The 16,044-nt window shown below is 41.9% G+C and overlaps 1 protein-coding gene across 2 annotated transcripts in view; it reads right to left on the bottom strand.

Annotated features, from left to right (window-relative positions):
- The window catches only part of ZNF831 (zinc finger protein 831), a 92,068-nt gene that overhangs the window by 11,969 nt on the left and 64,055 nt on the right, over window positions 1-16,044 (bottom strand). The window contains exon 5 of one of the 2 annotated variants that reach the window (XM_061437019.1): window positions 1,837-5,492. The exons of the other annotated variant lie outside the window; for it this stretch is intronic. Within the exon in view, the coding sequence (XP_061293003.1) occupies window positions 5,464-5,492 (29 nt within the window). The 3' untranslated portion in view covers window positions 1,837-5,463. Of the gene's footprint in view, window positions 1-1,836; window positions 5,493-16,044 lie in introns of those variants that run through there. 2 annotated transcript variants of the gene reach the window in all.

Genomic DNA, 16,044 nt, shown 5'->3' on the forward strand with positions numbered 1-16,044 from the left:
CCAAGCAGAGTTCATTGCAGAGCTGTTTATAATAGCTAAGACATGGAAGCAACCTAAATGTTCATCAAAAGATGAACGGATAAAGATGATGTGGTATATATGTACAATGGAATACTACTCAGCCATAAAAAAGAACAAAATAATGCCATATGCAGCAACATGGATGGACCTAGAGATTATCATACTAAATGAAGTCAGTCAGAAAGAGAAAGAAAAATACCATATGATATCACATATATGCAGAATCTAAAATATGACACAAATGAATTTGTCTACAAAACATAAACAGAGTCACAGACAGAGATCAGACTTGTGGTTGCCAAGCGGGGGCGGGGGGACTCGGAGGATGGATGGATTGGGAGTTTGCAATTAGCAGCTGCAAACTATTATATACAGGATAGATAAACAACAAGGGCCTACTGTGCAGCACAGAGAACTATATCCAATATCCTGTAACAAATCATAATGGAAAAGAATGTGAAGAAATATTTCAAAATATAAAATTTCAATTAAAAAAATCACCAAGTAGGTGTAGCAAATGCTAGAAAGAAAAAGCAGAGGGTGCGATAAGATGGTACAAGGGGGTCCTGACCCCACCTGTATCCATGAACAGGAGTAAAACCATGCATGCTGTAAAACTATTAACCCACACTACCTGTTTAGGGCTGGTTTTCTCTCTACCTAGTCTGAATCATTCATTTAAGTAGTTATTCAACCAATAGTTTTAAGGCTCTCAGATTGAACTAAAATTTTTTGCAAGCAAATCCATTCGTTTCTGCCATTCTATTACAATTTCTGTTTGTAAGGAACTCCAGAGAAGAAAAAAGTACAGCTGAAAATGATGGAAGGAAGAAGATTTATTTGCAGGCAGAGGCTGGGGACATTCATTCCAATCAGAAAATGATCAGAAGTGGGTGGGCCGTGGGTGATAGGGAGCAAGTAGTGCTCGATTCTAGTTCCATAGATGGACAGGGACTGGAGAGAGAGAACCAGGAAAAGGTATTTATCCAGAGCAACCTTGGGCACTTTTGTGCTATCCCAATGCAATCTTTGGAAAGTTGGCCTCTAACTAATCACAAATGAATCTTTTATTCAGAAACACTTTCCTTGTGGCTCTCATCTCTTTTCTATTCCTCTGATGAAAGGCAATCAGGACAAGAAATCTTCCTGCACAGAAATTCTTTATCTAAACTATGTTTAGTGGAAATTGCTGTTTAAAATCGTGCTTGAAGTTAACAGTTGGATCCTGTCCAGACAACAAGAGAGTGACTTTATAACGGAGATTGAAAATAGAATGATGAAACCATGTCAGGAAAAGAGACGATCAAAGAAATGGCCACCTGAGACTTTAAATGCTGAGACTAAATGCAATCCATCCACTCTCCGTATCGTTATTTTAAAAGTTTCCTGTTGCTAAATGCAATTGTCTACAAAGGTCCCTTCCCCAGGACCTAACTGATACACTCACGATGGCTTCTCATCTTTCCTTGAGATTTACACCTTGGAAGGAAGGAGAAATTACTCTGTTTCAGCAATTCCAGAGCTTGGCGACTTAACTATTAATAATAGCTTTAGGGAAAGAATGAATACTTCTCTATTAATTCTAATGAGAAAAGATGTAGGAAAGTCATTAGCTCCTGTCAGAGGAGGAGAGCGAAGGCTAAGTGGGAGAACAGCCCAGGAGAGACCCCTCCTCTGCCTTCCAAATTCTTTCGGATGCTCTGGAACATGCTGAGGACTCTTTTGAGAACAGAAGGGGAGAAGGTTGCTGGCCCGAGGCCCTGAATCACAAAAAGAAACTGCTACAGAAAAAAGGAAAGGAAACTGCTAAGGAAAAAAGGCACAGTCACCCTTTATTCTGGGGACGTATTCAAGCCTCTTCATCCAGTGTTTGGAAATTGGCCCTTTTATGTGAGTGTAATTAGGAAGAGTTTTTACTTGAGAAACCACCTGTAATCATGGCCATGTCTACACCTCTGTTCCTGAGATGAAAGCAAAGCATTTTGATCACATTCTCCATTCAGATATTTTCTTCCAACTCTGCGAACAGGGTTGGTTTGAAATCTTGCCGTGACATTAAAGCTTGGTCGTGTATAGAGTTCAACAATGTTCCTTCAGGAAGCAAGACAGATGCCTTCGGGATAAAGACAAGTAATGAAAGCAACTCAGGAACACTCTTGGAAAAGCTTTTCTGAACAGCTCCTGAAGAAAATGTGTCTAATGGGTCAAAGACAGTGGTTTTCAGCCAGAGGTGATGTCTAGGGACTTTCTCCAATGCGTGGTACACAGGATAGACCCCCATCCCATTCTGGATGGCCCCAAACCCAAAGGTCAACAGGGTCACGACTGGGAAACCCTGGTTGAAACCAAAAATCATAAACTCAAAAGCTACAGGGCCAGATCAGTAACAGAAACGAGGGCTGTGGATGAAGAAGAAGGACTGGCCCAGCCTCAAGGGCCAGGCTGCCCCTCAACGCCCCACTCACAGAGACCAGCAAGGACCAAGAGGCAAATTTGCTGGAGCTATCAGTTTTTCATGAGAAACCAGAAATCTGAGCTCCATGGTTCCCTTTTAAACACTGATAAATTAATTTTCAAACCACATCACTGTGCTAACCAACCTATCTGTGGCCTGAATGCTGCCAAGAGAGGCCAACGAGTGACCCTTTGTTGGGGAAGAGGTTCGGGGGCACCAAGGATGAAGGCAAGGCTTTAGTCTCCACTCAGCCTCTGCTCTTTTGCAGAAGCAAAGTTTCTTTTAAAAAATACTGTCAAAAAGATATTTATGGGAGAGTAATCCTGTTTTTGAAAAGTAATTTAGTAGTGTCTTATAAAATGAAATTTATAATTATAAAACGTGCCTTGATCCAGCAACTGCTCTCTGGGAAATTGAGCAAGAATATTTACTGCAGCAATAGCTGTGGTAGGAAAAGCAATAGCAATCAACAGGAACATCCATCAATGAAGGAAGAGTTGAATAAATAAATTATGGTACAGCTATACTGTGGGATTTTTGTGCCATTATTAAAATGATCTATCCATCAATCTGTAATATATGCTAGAGTTACATACAAGGTGTATTAAGAAGAAAAGAGTTGTAGATGACTGAATATGGTGTGATCTCTTATTTTGTGTAAACAACAAAATAAAGTGTCTGTCCATATTTTTATGTATGTAGAGAAATGCGTGATGGTGCATCAACCCAACTCTGGCAGCCTCTAGGGCTCATGAGGCTGGGGATTGTCAAATTTTCCTTGCATATGTCAGTGTTGCTTTCTTTGTTGCAATAAGTATGGTATGGTTTTATTAGTCTGAAAGAAAAATTAGAGGCCAATAATGACATTGGCTTTAAAACTCAGACTGAAAGTCATGAGGAAAAACTCCAGATTGTGCAGGGCAAATCATTTCTATCAGAACAAGGAAGACCATCATACTCTCATAACAATAGGTCGTTTCTTAGGCAGAGGAAAGGTTGAGAGACACGCAAAAGGAAAAGAAAAATATATTTTTCCATCTTTTAATCAAATCTGAAGTACTTCTGTTCTATCATTTTTTTGTATGAAATTTTGCTACTTCCAAGTAATCATTTTCCAATCTCTTTTTTTTTTCCCAGAAACCACTTTTCTCTATGGTTTAAATTTCTCTTCTCCTTCTCTGATGAAAAGCAATCAGTTTGAGAACACTTCACTTACCACTTTCTCCAAAAAAACATATTTAGTGGGAAAGTATGCTTAAAATCTTTTGGTAAGTTGAAACTTCAAATCATCCTCAGACAAAAAGAGAATGCCTTAAAATAAAGAGAGGACAAATTGTGGGGAAGAAGGAAAATGAAATGAAGAACAAAAAAACCCAGCTAATATTATTTGAATTATTTAGTGCCAAAATTGAATCAAGAGAACCTACTTTAGAGATCATTACTTTCAAACTTTCTTAACTCTAAATGAAAATCGTAGCAGAAAAAAAAGAAGTTCAGGCTTTTGGAATATAATTGATGTGTTTAGGCAATTGCCTCATCATTTCTTAAGATTTACACCCTTAGAAGGAGGTGTTATCCTTGTTTCAGCGATTCCGTAAGCAATATTACTTAACTAATGGCTTTAGGAAAAGAATATCTCCCCATTAAATCTGACAGGAAAAATAATGGTACGGAGCCATTAGCTCTAGTCAGAGGCGGAGAGGGAGTTGGTGGGTGAGGGAACCCTGGAGTTCAGGCTGCCATTTTGTTTCTCTCAGGGAAACATTTGGAGGTGATTTGTGACAAAGGGAGCAGGTCAGGAGAGACATGAAGTAAACCAACCCCCACCCCCCATCTCCACCAGTCCCAGTTCACTCATGACTAACAGAAGTTGAAAGGGTGAAAAGATAAAAACAATTCAAATATACTTAATTTCAGAGAACTACATCACCATCCTCATATAATATTGAGCTATTCCACCTTTTCAATAGGATTCAGTAAACCTTTTATTTCAGGAAGTACCTGTCAGAGAAGTTCTCTTTACCTTTCTTTTTTTTTTTTTCAATGAAAGATAGCTGCTTTGATAATGTTTGCCTCAGAAGAATTTTTCCTAAACTATGTTAATGGGAAAAAAAATCAGTTAAAATATTTCAGTCACTTAAAAGCTTAGGTATGGACAGAAAATTCAAAAGAAAAGATTCCAGTGAGAAAGAAAGCATAGAAGTGCCTCCTTCACCCTGGAATTAAATAAGGGTTTATTGTCAATGATTTAAGCAGCTCAATTCCGCCTCACTGATGTAGTGTACACGTAGCTGAAGAGAGGAAAATTAAGACATAATTACATAAAGATTGGTATTGTGGTAAATGCCACAGAGGAGATGGGTTATGAATCATGGCACGAGGACACCTAATTAGGCTTGAGAGGAAGTGACCAGCCTGAGGAATCAAGATGTCACCTTGCAGAACCATCCAAGGGTTGAACTGCATCTGTGGATCGCCTTGGGTGGTGTAGTCATTTCGACAATATTGATTCTTCTGACCCAAGAACACAGTGTCTGCTTCCGTTTCTCTCATCGGTGTCTTAAAGTTTTCAGAGTGCAGGTCTTCTGCCTCCTTTGGTAGGTTTATTCCCAAGTATTTTATTCTTTCTGATGAGATGGTAAATGGGACTGTTTCCTTAATTTCTCTTTCTGATCTTTCATTCTTAGTTTATGGAATTGCAACAGGTTTCTGTGCATTGATTTTGTATCTTGAAACTTGACCAAACCCTGCTCGCATCCTCAGGATTCTCTATGTATGGTGTCATGTCATCTGCAGACACGGACAGTTTTACTTCTTTTCCAATCTGGATTCCTTTCTTCCTCCTCTGATTACTGTGGCTAGGACTTCCAAAACTGTGTTGAATGAAAGTGATGAGAACGGACATCCTTGTTTCGTTTCCGATCTTAGAGCTTTCAGCTTTTCACCACTGAGTGTGATGTTAGCTGTGGGCTTGTCATGTGTGGCCTTTATTTTGTTGAGGTAGGTTCCCTCTGTTCTGGAAAGGAATAGTATGAAACCTCAGCTGGGTTCTTCAGAGAGAATATAGTTGAAGGACCCACCAGAGGGACAGAAAAATACATTTACTAAATCCCACTCCATGCCAGAGTATTTCTCTCTCCTAATGCAATTTTCTAAGCAATCATATGTTTTCCTTCAGAAACTACTCTTAGCGGTACTTACTTCTCTTCTTTGATGAAAGGCAATCAATTTAAGATTTCCCTCTCAGAGATATTTTTTTTCCCTGAAAGATGTTGAGTGGAAAGCTGTGTTTAAAATCAACCCTGAAGTTGCAAGTTTGTTCCCAGACCATAAGTATGTACCTAAAATTTAGAGAGCCACTGTGGGCATGAGGTGAAGGAGAAAAAAAAAAATACAATTACTGAAAATACTATTTGGAATCTGTAACACCGAGATGGAAATCAAAAGTATATCCTCTTTGAATTATGATTCTCAATGTTTCTTTATGAGCCTATAAAATGAGGCTGCAAAAGACTGTCCATTTATTGAAATACAATTGAGATATTTGAGAAGCTCAATTCGTCCTCAAGATTTGCATTCTTAAAAAGAAGAAATTGATCCATTTCAATGATAATAGCTGAGAAGAAAGAGCATTTGTTTTCTCCTTCATTAATCCTGATAAGGGGGGAAATGGACTAATTTCTAACTAGAAACAAAAGCAAGAAAGAAAATATTGGCATTGGCCTCAATCCATTTTGGTTTTCCAATCACTTTAGGAAAGAAACATTGTAAGTTTAGCCTCTGTGAAAAGATAATATCCAGGGAGAATCTCTGTCTTCCCTCAAACCTAAAATGCAGTAAAATCAATAAGACAAGAAACCCAGGAAACAAAACGAGAGAACATTTTTCTGTTTTTGTAACGTGTTTAGATACTACATCGCATGTGCTACTCGGGCATTTTGTCTTTCTCCAGAACACCTGCCTTTACCTTTTTTTGAGGAAAGGCAAGTATTTAGAAAGCTGAAAACTTCCTCTCACTCAGATATTTCTTCTAAACAACATTAGTGAAGGAGTCAGTGTAAAATATTTCACTAATGTGAAATCCCGTACCCAGAATTCAACAGCATTTCTTAAACTCTATTATAGAGGAGCAAGGGGACTGGGAGAAAAGGAAAGGAATAAAAGCAACTCAAAAGACTCTTTGAAAACTTTTCAGACCAAAATTTACTCAAGAATGTATGCTTTCAACCCGATTTCCTAAGTGTGGTTTTCTCAATAATGAAAGAAACTCAACCGGGCGGACTTTGCCCATAATGGAAGGACTTTCAACTTGGCTTCAGCTTTTCTCAAGATTTCCACCTCAAAAGAAAAGAGCCCTCCTGCGACTGCAATTCCGTTGCAAAGAGACTCAAGGAGTGTGTTTTGAGCAAAAGCCTCGATGTGGTTTCTATGGATGCTGGAGGAAAATAAAGGGGGACAGTCATGAGTTCTTTCAGCTGAAGCAGGAAATAAAATATCAAGGGTTGACTCTGCCCTGTGATGAAGAGGCTCCAACCTCAAGGTTACGTGGAACTTGGAAGCGCGTGTAACAAAGGGGAAAGAGTACTAACAGGAAGAGATGGACCCAATTCTTTTAGAATCCTAGGAAGTCAGTCTTTTGTCCTCCCAGCAGCTTTAGAAATTCTGCCTTTTATAACGGGAAACTTAAATTACAGGATTTTTTTTTTTTGAACTTCAGAAACTCTCCCAGTCTTGGAGTCACAGACTTTGTCTTCCTCTACATATAATCAGTCTGGTTAAAAATGCCCTGGAAATGTAAAACCTCAGTTACACAACTGAAAGCGTTCTTGGAAGTACAGATAGGACTCCTAAAGCAACATAAAGGAGAAAGAGAAAATAAAAAGGCAAGAATATCCCTCCATAGAAATAAATGTATAAATGCTCATGCTGCGAAATTCATTAAGAAATTTGATTTCTAGATTTTTAAGAACAGCAATTGACGTATTAGAACCATGGAGAAAGTCAAGGCTTTCAAGCATATAAGAAATCTTTACATCATTCCTTGAAGATTTCTCCTCCATCACCCACAAAGGGAATCTGTTTCGCAAGTCAAGAGCACTATAGGAAGGGAGATCCAGATCTAACAGAAAGTGGGAGATGCTTCTAACTGTTGCCTGGAAAGGAGTAGAAATAATGTCGGGAATCCAGAAAATTCCACGTGGGGAAGAGGTAAGGAATGGAGTGGGAGACGAGACTTGGAGCAGATACAAAATTCTGCACTATATACAAAGGCGAAGAGGCTGGGGAAAAAAACAGAATTTAAAATAGGCAAAACTGGCTACAGGGAGAGAAGACAATCTTTACAAACTCCTGTCTTCCAGCAGTCCCTGGAATCCCCCCTGGGGGTGGTCCCCGGCAGGGTTGGGATTGGGGCACCTGTGCACCTGACCACACATCTGGCCCCTGGTTATTTTCTTTCTTTCTTTTCTAAGTCTACTGAATTAGTTACAATATTACTTCTGTTTTATGCTTTGTTTTTTTGGCTCAGAGGCATATGGGATCTTCGCTTCCAGGTCCGGGATTGAACCGCACCCCCTGCATTGGAAGCCGAAGTCTTAAACACTGGTCCCCCAGGGAAGTCCCCTTGGTTATTTTCTTGAATCAAAGACAGCTGGGTCGATAAGACGACCACTCCCCTCCAAAATTTTCTCCTCCTAAAAGTCCCAGAGTCTGTTTAAAACGCCCGGAGAAAGAAAGGACAACTCATCACATATGTAGAGCAAGGTCCAGTAAAAGGAGGTTAAAGAAGGAGGTGGGGTGGAACCCAGAAACGTCAGCAGTCATCATCGAAAATTTATTCAGGAAATCTTGACTTCTGTTTAAAATATGTTATTACTAAATTCAAATCAGAAAAAAGAATACATGGCTTAAATTATCATGGAGTAAACTAACTTAAGGGTTTTGAAATAAAGTAGTTTACACGTTTTCTGTGAATGCTGACAGAAAAATAATGAGAAAATTGCATGAATATCCATCAAAGAATGAGGGCTAGAAGCACAAAGAGTGGTTCTCTTGGCTTTCTCAGTCAGACCCCTCGTGAAAATCTAAAAAGAGGGGGAAAAAAAAGTCAGCGTGGGGAAAGCAGAAGAAAGATGTGAAGTGGACTGAGCCCCAGAGGATGCTGGTACCCAGAGAGACAGGATGATGGCAGACTGCCATGGAGGGAAATCATAAGGGTGAACATCTCAGAAACTTTCTGCCCCTTCAAGGAGTTTTCAACTTCTTTAGGCAAAAGCAACCTTCAAAACTTCTATCTTGAGAAATGATTAGTCTACCTGATCTCAAATATTTCTCTCCCACAGAGGAAAACAAGCCTGACCATTTTCCTTGCAGAATAGCCTCCAACCCTGTATATTCACTGTGAATGTCTGCCAAGTATACTTCATTATTATGAAAGTTCTCTCAGGGAAAGAAATCCATACCCAGTGTCTAATAAATACAAGAGGTGGGGAGGGCAGGAGGAAATGAAATAGCATGCGGGAGACGATAAAATTTAGGTTTTAGTATAGAGATATACCGTGTCTAGAAGGTCGAGACTCGCCCCTGATTACAGCTTCTGAGTGTATTTTCTTAGCCAGAACTGACAGATTTGATGCCGCCTCCCGCATGGATTTTTCGAAAAGAAAACTAAGCCCTTTCCTTCCAGGGTTTGGCTTGGAAAAGAGAGAAAGTGAAGATGGCCTGTCCTCACTAGTGGAGTAACACAGCCTGGAGGATGCCTGCCCCTGCCACTGACCTCATTTGGGGTCCAGGTGACTTGCTGAGTGGCCTCAGGCCACAGGAAGAAAAGCCTTATCCAGGGGAAGGAGCCAGAAGGCAGAGATGGACAGAGACACAAAGGGAAGGAGAGAAAGAGAGAGACAGCAAAAAGAACCAGTTGCAGGGCAAATGGGGAGATGCATGTGCCCAGGTGACCCAGAACAGGTGATCCGACCAGCTGACCCTGAACCAGCCTCTTCAGAGGTAACAGGTTAGGAGTCTGAACAACAGACAGCCCAGAAGCCAACCCATCTGCAAACAAAGGTGGTGCCCTGTGCCCCCCCAGCCTGGGCATGGAGGACAGGGCACCACCACACTGATCAAGTTGCAGAAGTGGAATTAGATTTGAAAGAACGGTCAGGTGCGTTTTCAAGTACATGGAGCCCCCCTCCTGCAGGATGGTAGAGGCTGGAAACGGTGGTCTGAGGGCCTCAGGGAAGGGTAGTAGATGAAACGGGATGCCGAGTTAAACCTGAACGTCAGGTCAACAATGGATCATTTGTAACATAAGTGTATCCTATTGCCAAGCTTGGGAGCATACTTATGCTAATATATATAACACACACATACGGATGTGTATATATATGTATGTGTGTTTGTGTGTGTGTGTGTGTTTAGGGGCTTCCCTGGTGATACAGTGGTAAAGAATCTGTCTCCCAATGCAGGAGACGTGGGTTTGATCCTTGGGTCAGGAAGATCCCCTGGAAGAGAAAATGGTAACCCACTCTAGTATTCCTGCCTGGGAAATCCAATGAACAGAGGACCCTGACGGGCTACAGTCCATGGGGTTGCAAAAGAGTTGGACATGACTTAGCAACTAAAAAACAACAACAATATATATATCAGTTCACTTCAGTTCAGTCGCTCAGTCGTATCCGACTCTTTCTGACCCCATGAATCGCAGCACGCCAGGCCTCCCTGTCCGTCACCAGCTCCTGGAGTTCACTCAAACTCATGTCCATCGAGTTGGTGATGCCATCCAGCCATCTCATCCTCTGTCGTCCCCTTCTCCTCCTGTTCCCAATCCCTCCCAGCATCAGAGTCTTTTCCAATGAGTCAACTCTTCACGTGAGGTGGCCAAAGTACTGGAGTTTCAGCTTTAGCATCATTCCTTCCAAAGAAATCCCAGGACTGATCTCCTTTAGAATGGACTGGTTGGATCTCCTTGCAGTCCAAGGGACTCTCAAGAGTCTTCTCCAACACCACAGTTCAAAAGCATCAATTCTTCAGCACTCAGCTTTCTTCACAGTCCAACTCTCACATCCATACATGACCACTGGAAAAACTATTGCCTTAACTAGACGGACCTTTGTTGGCAAAGTAATGTCTCTGCTTTTGAATATGCTGTCTAGGTTGGTCATAACTTTCCTTCCAAGGAGTAAGCATCTTTTAATTTCATGGCTGCAATCACCATCTGCAGTGATTTTGGAGTCCAAAAAAATAAAGTCTGACACTGTTTCCACTGTTTCCCCATCTATTTGCCATGAAGTGATGGGACCAGATGCCATGATCTTCATTTTCTGAATGTTGAGCTTTAAGCCAACTTTTCACTCCCCTCTTTTACTTTCATCAGGAGGCTTTTTAGTTCCTCTTCACCTTCTGCCATAAGGGTGGTGTCATCTGCATATCTGAGGTTATTGATATTTCCCCCAGCAATCTTGATTCCAGCTTGTGCTTCTTCCAGCCCAGCGTTTCTCATGATGTACTCTGCATAGAAGTTAAATAAGCAGAGTGACAATATACAGCCTTGACATACTCCTTTTCCTATTTGGAACCAGTCTGTTGTTCAATGTCCAGTTCTAACTGTTGCTTCCTGACCTGCATACAAATTTCTCAAGAGGCAGGTCAGGTGGTCTGGTATTCCCATCTCTTTCAGAATTTTCTACAGTTTATTGTGATCCACACAGTCAAAGGCTTTGGCATAGTCAATAAAGCAGAAATACATGTTTTTCTGGAACTCTCTTGCTTTTGCCATGATCCAGCGGATGTTGGCAATTTGACCTCTGGTTCCTCTGACTTTTCTAAAATCAGCTTGAACATCTGGAAGCTCACAGTTCACGTATTGCTGAAGCCTGGCTTGGAGAATTTTGAGCATTACTTTACTAGCGTGTGAGATGAGTGCAATTGTGCAGTAGTTTGAGCATTCTTAGGCATTGCCTTTCTTTGGGATTGGAATGAAAACTGACCTTTTCCAGTCCTGTGGCCACTGCTAAATTTTCCAAATTTGCTGGCATAGTGAGTGCAGCACATTCACAGCATCATCTTTCAGGATTTGAAACAGCTCAACTGGAATTCCATCACCTCCACTAGCTTTGTTCGTAGTGATGCTTTCTAAGGCCCACTTGACTTCACATTCCAGGATGTCTGGCTCTAGGCAGTGATCACACCATCGTGATTATCTGGGTCGTGAAGATCTTTTTTGTACAGTTCTTCTGTGTATTCTTGCCACCTCTTCTTAATATCTTCTGCTTCTGTTAGGTCCATACCATTTCTATCCTTTATCAAGCCCATCTTTGCATGAAATATTCCCTTGGTATCTCTAATTTTCTTGAAGAAATCTCTAGTCTTTCCCATTCTGTTGTTTTCCTCTATTTCTTTGCATTGATTGCTGAGGAAGGCTTTCTTATCTCTTCTTGCTATTCTTTGGAACTCTGCATTCAGATGCTTATATCTAGTTCATCTGAAATTCAGCTTTAACTGGGTGCCTTATATTTGCATCTGCTAACTATGTCCCCACCCCTACAGGATGTGGGGAAGGGGATCTAACTGGGGACTGGCTGTGCAGAAATATTTCTCCCCCTAGATGAGGCCCCAAGGCAACCCATTTTCTACTGAAATCACCCTCCCCCACTGCCTTGCCCTTGATGACAGAGAATCGAGTGTGTGTTTCGTCATGACAAGGGGAAGGAGGCTGTGCCCACCTGTGCTCATAAATTCAAGGAGAGGAGATGAGAATAGATGCAAGAGTACAGGGTAAAGGATAAAATTCGAAAGAGGTTTCAGTGTGGAAATGTACCCAATGGTTCTTCCCTATTTTTTATAGATAACATCATTCCTCTGATGATAGGTTCTGGGTCTATTTTCTCAGTGAGCATTCTCATGCACTTCCTATCAAATATTTTCAATGCAAATAAAAGTAATTTACTTTTCCAATAATGTTTTGGTTTGGGTAGAGATGATACTACTTGGTCTTTGGTCATGGCTCCGGGTTATCTTTGTTCTAAAAATAATAATTACGTCATGCATCACAGGGACAGGATGGGGTGAGTGGGGGTCTTCAGGGCAAAGCTTACAATCAGCGGTGGAACAGGGATGCAGAGGAGATCCTGGATATAACCGGGAGAGAGAAGCAGAATTCCTGTGGGTAAAAAGTCCAATGGTGGGAGCAGGTGGGAGCAGGTGTGGGATAACTTGACAAGGGAGAACCCGAGAGACCTCAGCCAGGTGATCAAGGTCAACATCAGTAACGGTGAGTCATGTGATGGCACACCCTTGATAGGATGTGACAAGAAGGTCAATTCACCTCTGGAGTCTCGCTTGCCAAAGCCACCCCCCCACCCCAGTCTAACCATGATAAAACCATGAGACAAACCCCAGTAGAGGGACACCCTCCACAACACGGAGCAAGAGTCCTCCCAACTGTCGAGGACATAGAATACAAGGAAAGTTAGAGATGCCGTCAGACACAAGAGGCACCTAAGAACCTTCTGGAAGTCCACACTTCTCTCCTTATTCTTCAGATCTTGGATCCGCGATGCAGCTTTTCCTCTGAGATATGTCAGGAAAGCATTTTTCCTTCCTTGATGGGTCTTGAAGTAAAAAAAAATATATGTATTTTTTCAGTTCTCCCATTTCAAACCAGTTTCTCTAACAGTAGCCAGGGTATTGTGCTGTCTGCCCAAACTATGTAATTTGCAGAGCTCACTGAGCATGAAAATGTGGGCCGTTATTTAAAATGGTTAAGAATTCCAAGATATGGAAGCACCAATAGATGAATGGATAAAATGCCCATCATAGACGGAGGAATGGATATTAAGATGTGGTATATACATGCAATGGAATATTACCCAGCCATAAAGAGTGAAATCTTCCCATCTGCAACAACATGGATGAACCTAGAGGGTATTGTGCTTAGTGAAGTAAGTCACACAAAAATACTACATGATATCACTTACATGTGGAATCTAAAGAAAACCATGAACAAAGATCACCAAACAGAAACAGAGTCATAGATACAGAGGACAGGGATGGGGGGCACAGAGAAATAGGTGAGGGAGATTACAGGGTGCCAACTTCCAGCTACAAACTAAATGAGTTGTGGTATGAGATGTACAGTGTGGGGGACACAGTTAATAATTATGTGATATCTTTGTATGTGGACAGATGGTAACTAGACTTATCCTGACCATTTCGAAATGTATAGAAATATCGAATCACTATGTTGTATAATGGGAACTAACATAGTGTTGGAGGTCAATTATACTTCAAAAATAAACTCATAGGAAAAGGGATAAGTTTTGTGGTAACCAGAGGCAGGGGATGGAAGGAGGGGGAGTTAGATGACGATGGCCAGAAGGTACAACCTTCCAATTATAAAATACTAGAGGTGTAATGTACAATGTGATAAACATAATGAACGCTGCTCTATGTTATGGACAAAGAGTTCTCTTCACAAGGAAAACATTTTTTTAAATTTCTTAAATTTTGTATCTCTATGAGAGGATGGATGTTTGCTAAACTTATTGTGATCTTTTCATAACGTGTGTAAGTCAACTCCTACTGCTGCCTGCCTTAAACTGATACAGTGCTGTGTGTCAGCTGTTTCTTAGTAAAACTGGAAGGAAGAAAGAATTTCAAGTCAGCCCAGCAGAGCAAGCACGGGGCCTTCCGAGTTTGGCCCTGTGTGCTGCGCAGCTCCCAGGCACGCTAGGGTTTCCCTCAGCAGGTATTGACTGCTAAGATGGAAGAAGCCCATCTTCACATCAACAAGGAAAAGAACCAACACAACAATTCTTCAAGGACAGAAAGAGCTGAGGAATGGAGCTTTTGTAAAATGGCATTATGTGGACTGAGGCGAGACTGTGTTTCAAATTGAGGAACACACCTCTCTGTGTTGTTAGTCCCCAAAGGACCCCGAGACCCCCTGACCCCTGGCTGACCTTTCTTCTCAGGGAGGAACCCAAAGTCCACAATGGGGAGAGAGGGATTCTGTGAGAAGGAGAGGCTCAGTTGGGTTGTTTTCTCTTTTATTCATTTTCAGAAGGTCTGGAGGAGTGGTGGTTGTCACACACACACACACACACACACACACACACACACACACACTACACACACAAGGATTAACTTTTCAACAGCAGACACATGATGAAGGCAGTTGTCAGTTTTGGCCCTTGGGAAAATTGGAAAGGCCTTGAGAGAATTCTTCAAGGTCTGTCCCCAGTTTCTGCCATGTGTTTGGGATAAAGCACAGGTAGGCTTTAGGTTTGATAAATAAAACTGTCATCCAACCACAGTCCCTGTGTTTATGGAGTTGTGTATGTGTGTGTTCAGTAATGATCCACTCTTTGCGGCGCCCCCTGGACTGTAGCCCACCAGGCTCCTCAGTCCATGGAATTCTCCAGGCAAGAATGCTGGAGTCGGTTGCCATTTCCTTCTGCAGGGGATCTTCCCGACCCAGAGATGGAACTCGCATCTCTGGCACTGGCAAGCAGATTCTTTCCCATCTGAGCCACCAGAGAAGCCTGTTTATGGAGTTGTAGGTTCTTTCACAGATGCAGCGGAGTTCCCCTGCATTCTGGCAAGGCCACCTTGCCACTCAACCTCCCCCCAGCCTTGTACCCAGAGCAGCAAAAAGGCAGATGTGGGGAGGAGACCACTGGCCACAATGGCGAACCTGTGCGGCATAAAGCCAACCGTTTGGCGGTTACTGAGTCAACCAGGAGCTGGAAGGATTTACTCACCTTCACGCACAGATGCTTTCCCTCTGTGCTGCTGTATCCTAGTCTGTGCAGTGTGAGGAACCCGGCACTGCCTATTGGGGTGCTTGAGTTAGATGAGTGGGTACCACACACACCATGCTCAGGACCTGGGATAAAACTCAGGTCTATATTGTTATCTTAGTCATTAATTTGTGGTCTATAGCCCATCTCCCTCGACCTAGAACATCAGCTCCAGGAGGGAGGGGACCTGACCTGCCTCAGTGGTCCCCGTTTTTCCAGTACCTAAAGGGCTTGAGGGAACAGCACATATTAGCTGCTTGATAAATACCCTTGGAATGAGAGTGCAACCTCGTCAGCCTGACTCTGAAACTTAGGCCAGATGCTGCTTTTCACCTTCATTCCTCCCAATGGCAGCTCTCACTCCTGCACAGAGGTTTCTTGCCCTTTGTGACTGTAGATGCATCTCCAGAGAGAGGTTCTGCAAGGGTTAATATATGTGCAGCATCTCAGCGCCTCAGGCAGGGGTCCCAGGGCGCATCCGCAGTTGGTCAGGCTTTAGAGAAAAGCTCATTTTCTGATGAATTCACAGCAGTCCTTCTATGCCACCCCCATGAATGAGATCAGTAATGATTTGACTCTGCTCCACTATTCCCACTGATGATAATCATATTTAAAAACCCTGATCATTTTTTTAAACTGCATTTAATGTCAATCTGCATTCATCAAGAATTTTTTTTTTCTTTAAAGGGGTTGTTCTCTTTAAAATCTCCATATGAATTTTGAAGGTAACGGGCTCTGAGCCCGAAGGTAATCTGAAGAAGAAGATTAAAG

Source organism: Bos javanicus, chromosome 13 (assembly GCF_032452875.1).
Source record: "Bos javanicus breed banteng chromosome 13, ARS-OSU_banteng_1.0, whole genome shotgun sequence".
Classification (NCBI taxonomy): domain Eukaryota; kingdom Metazoa; phylum Chordata; class Mammalia; order Artiodactyla; family Bovidae; genus Bos; species Bos javanicus.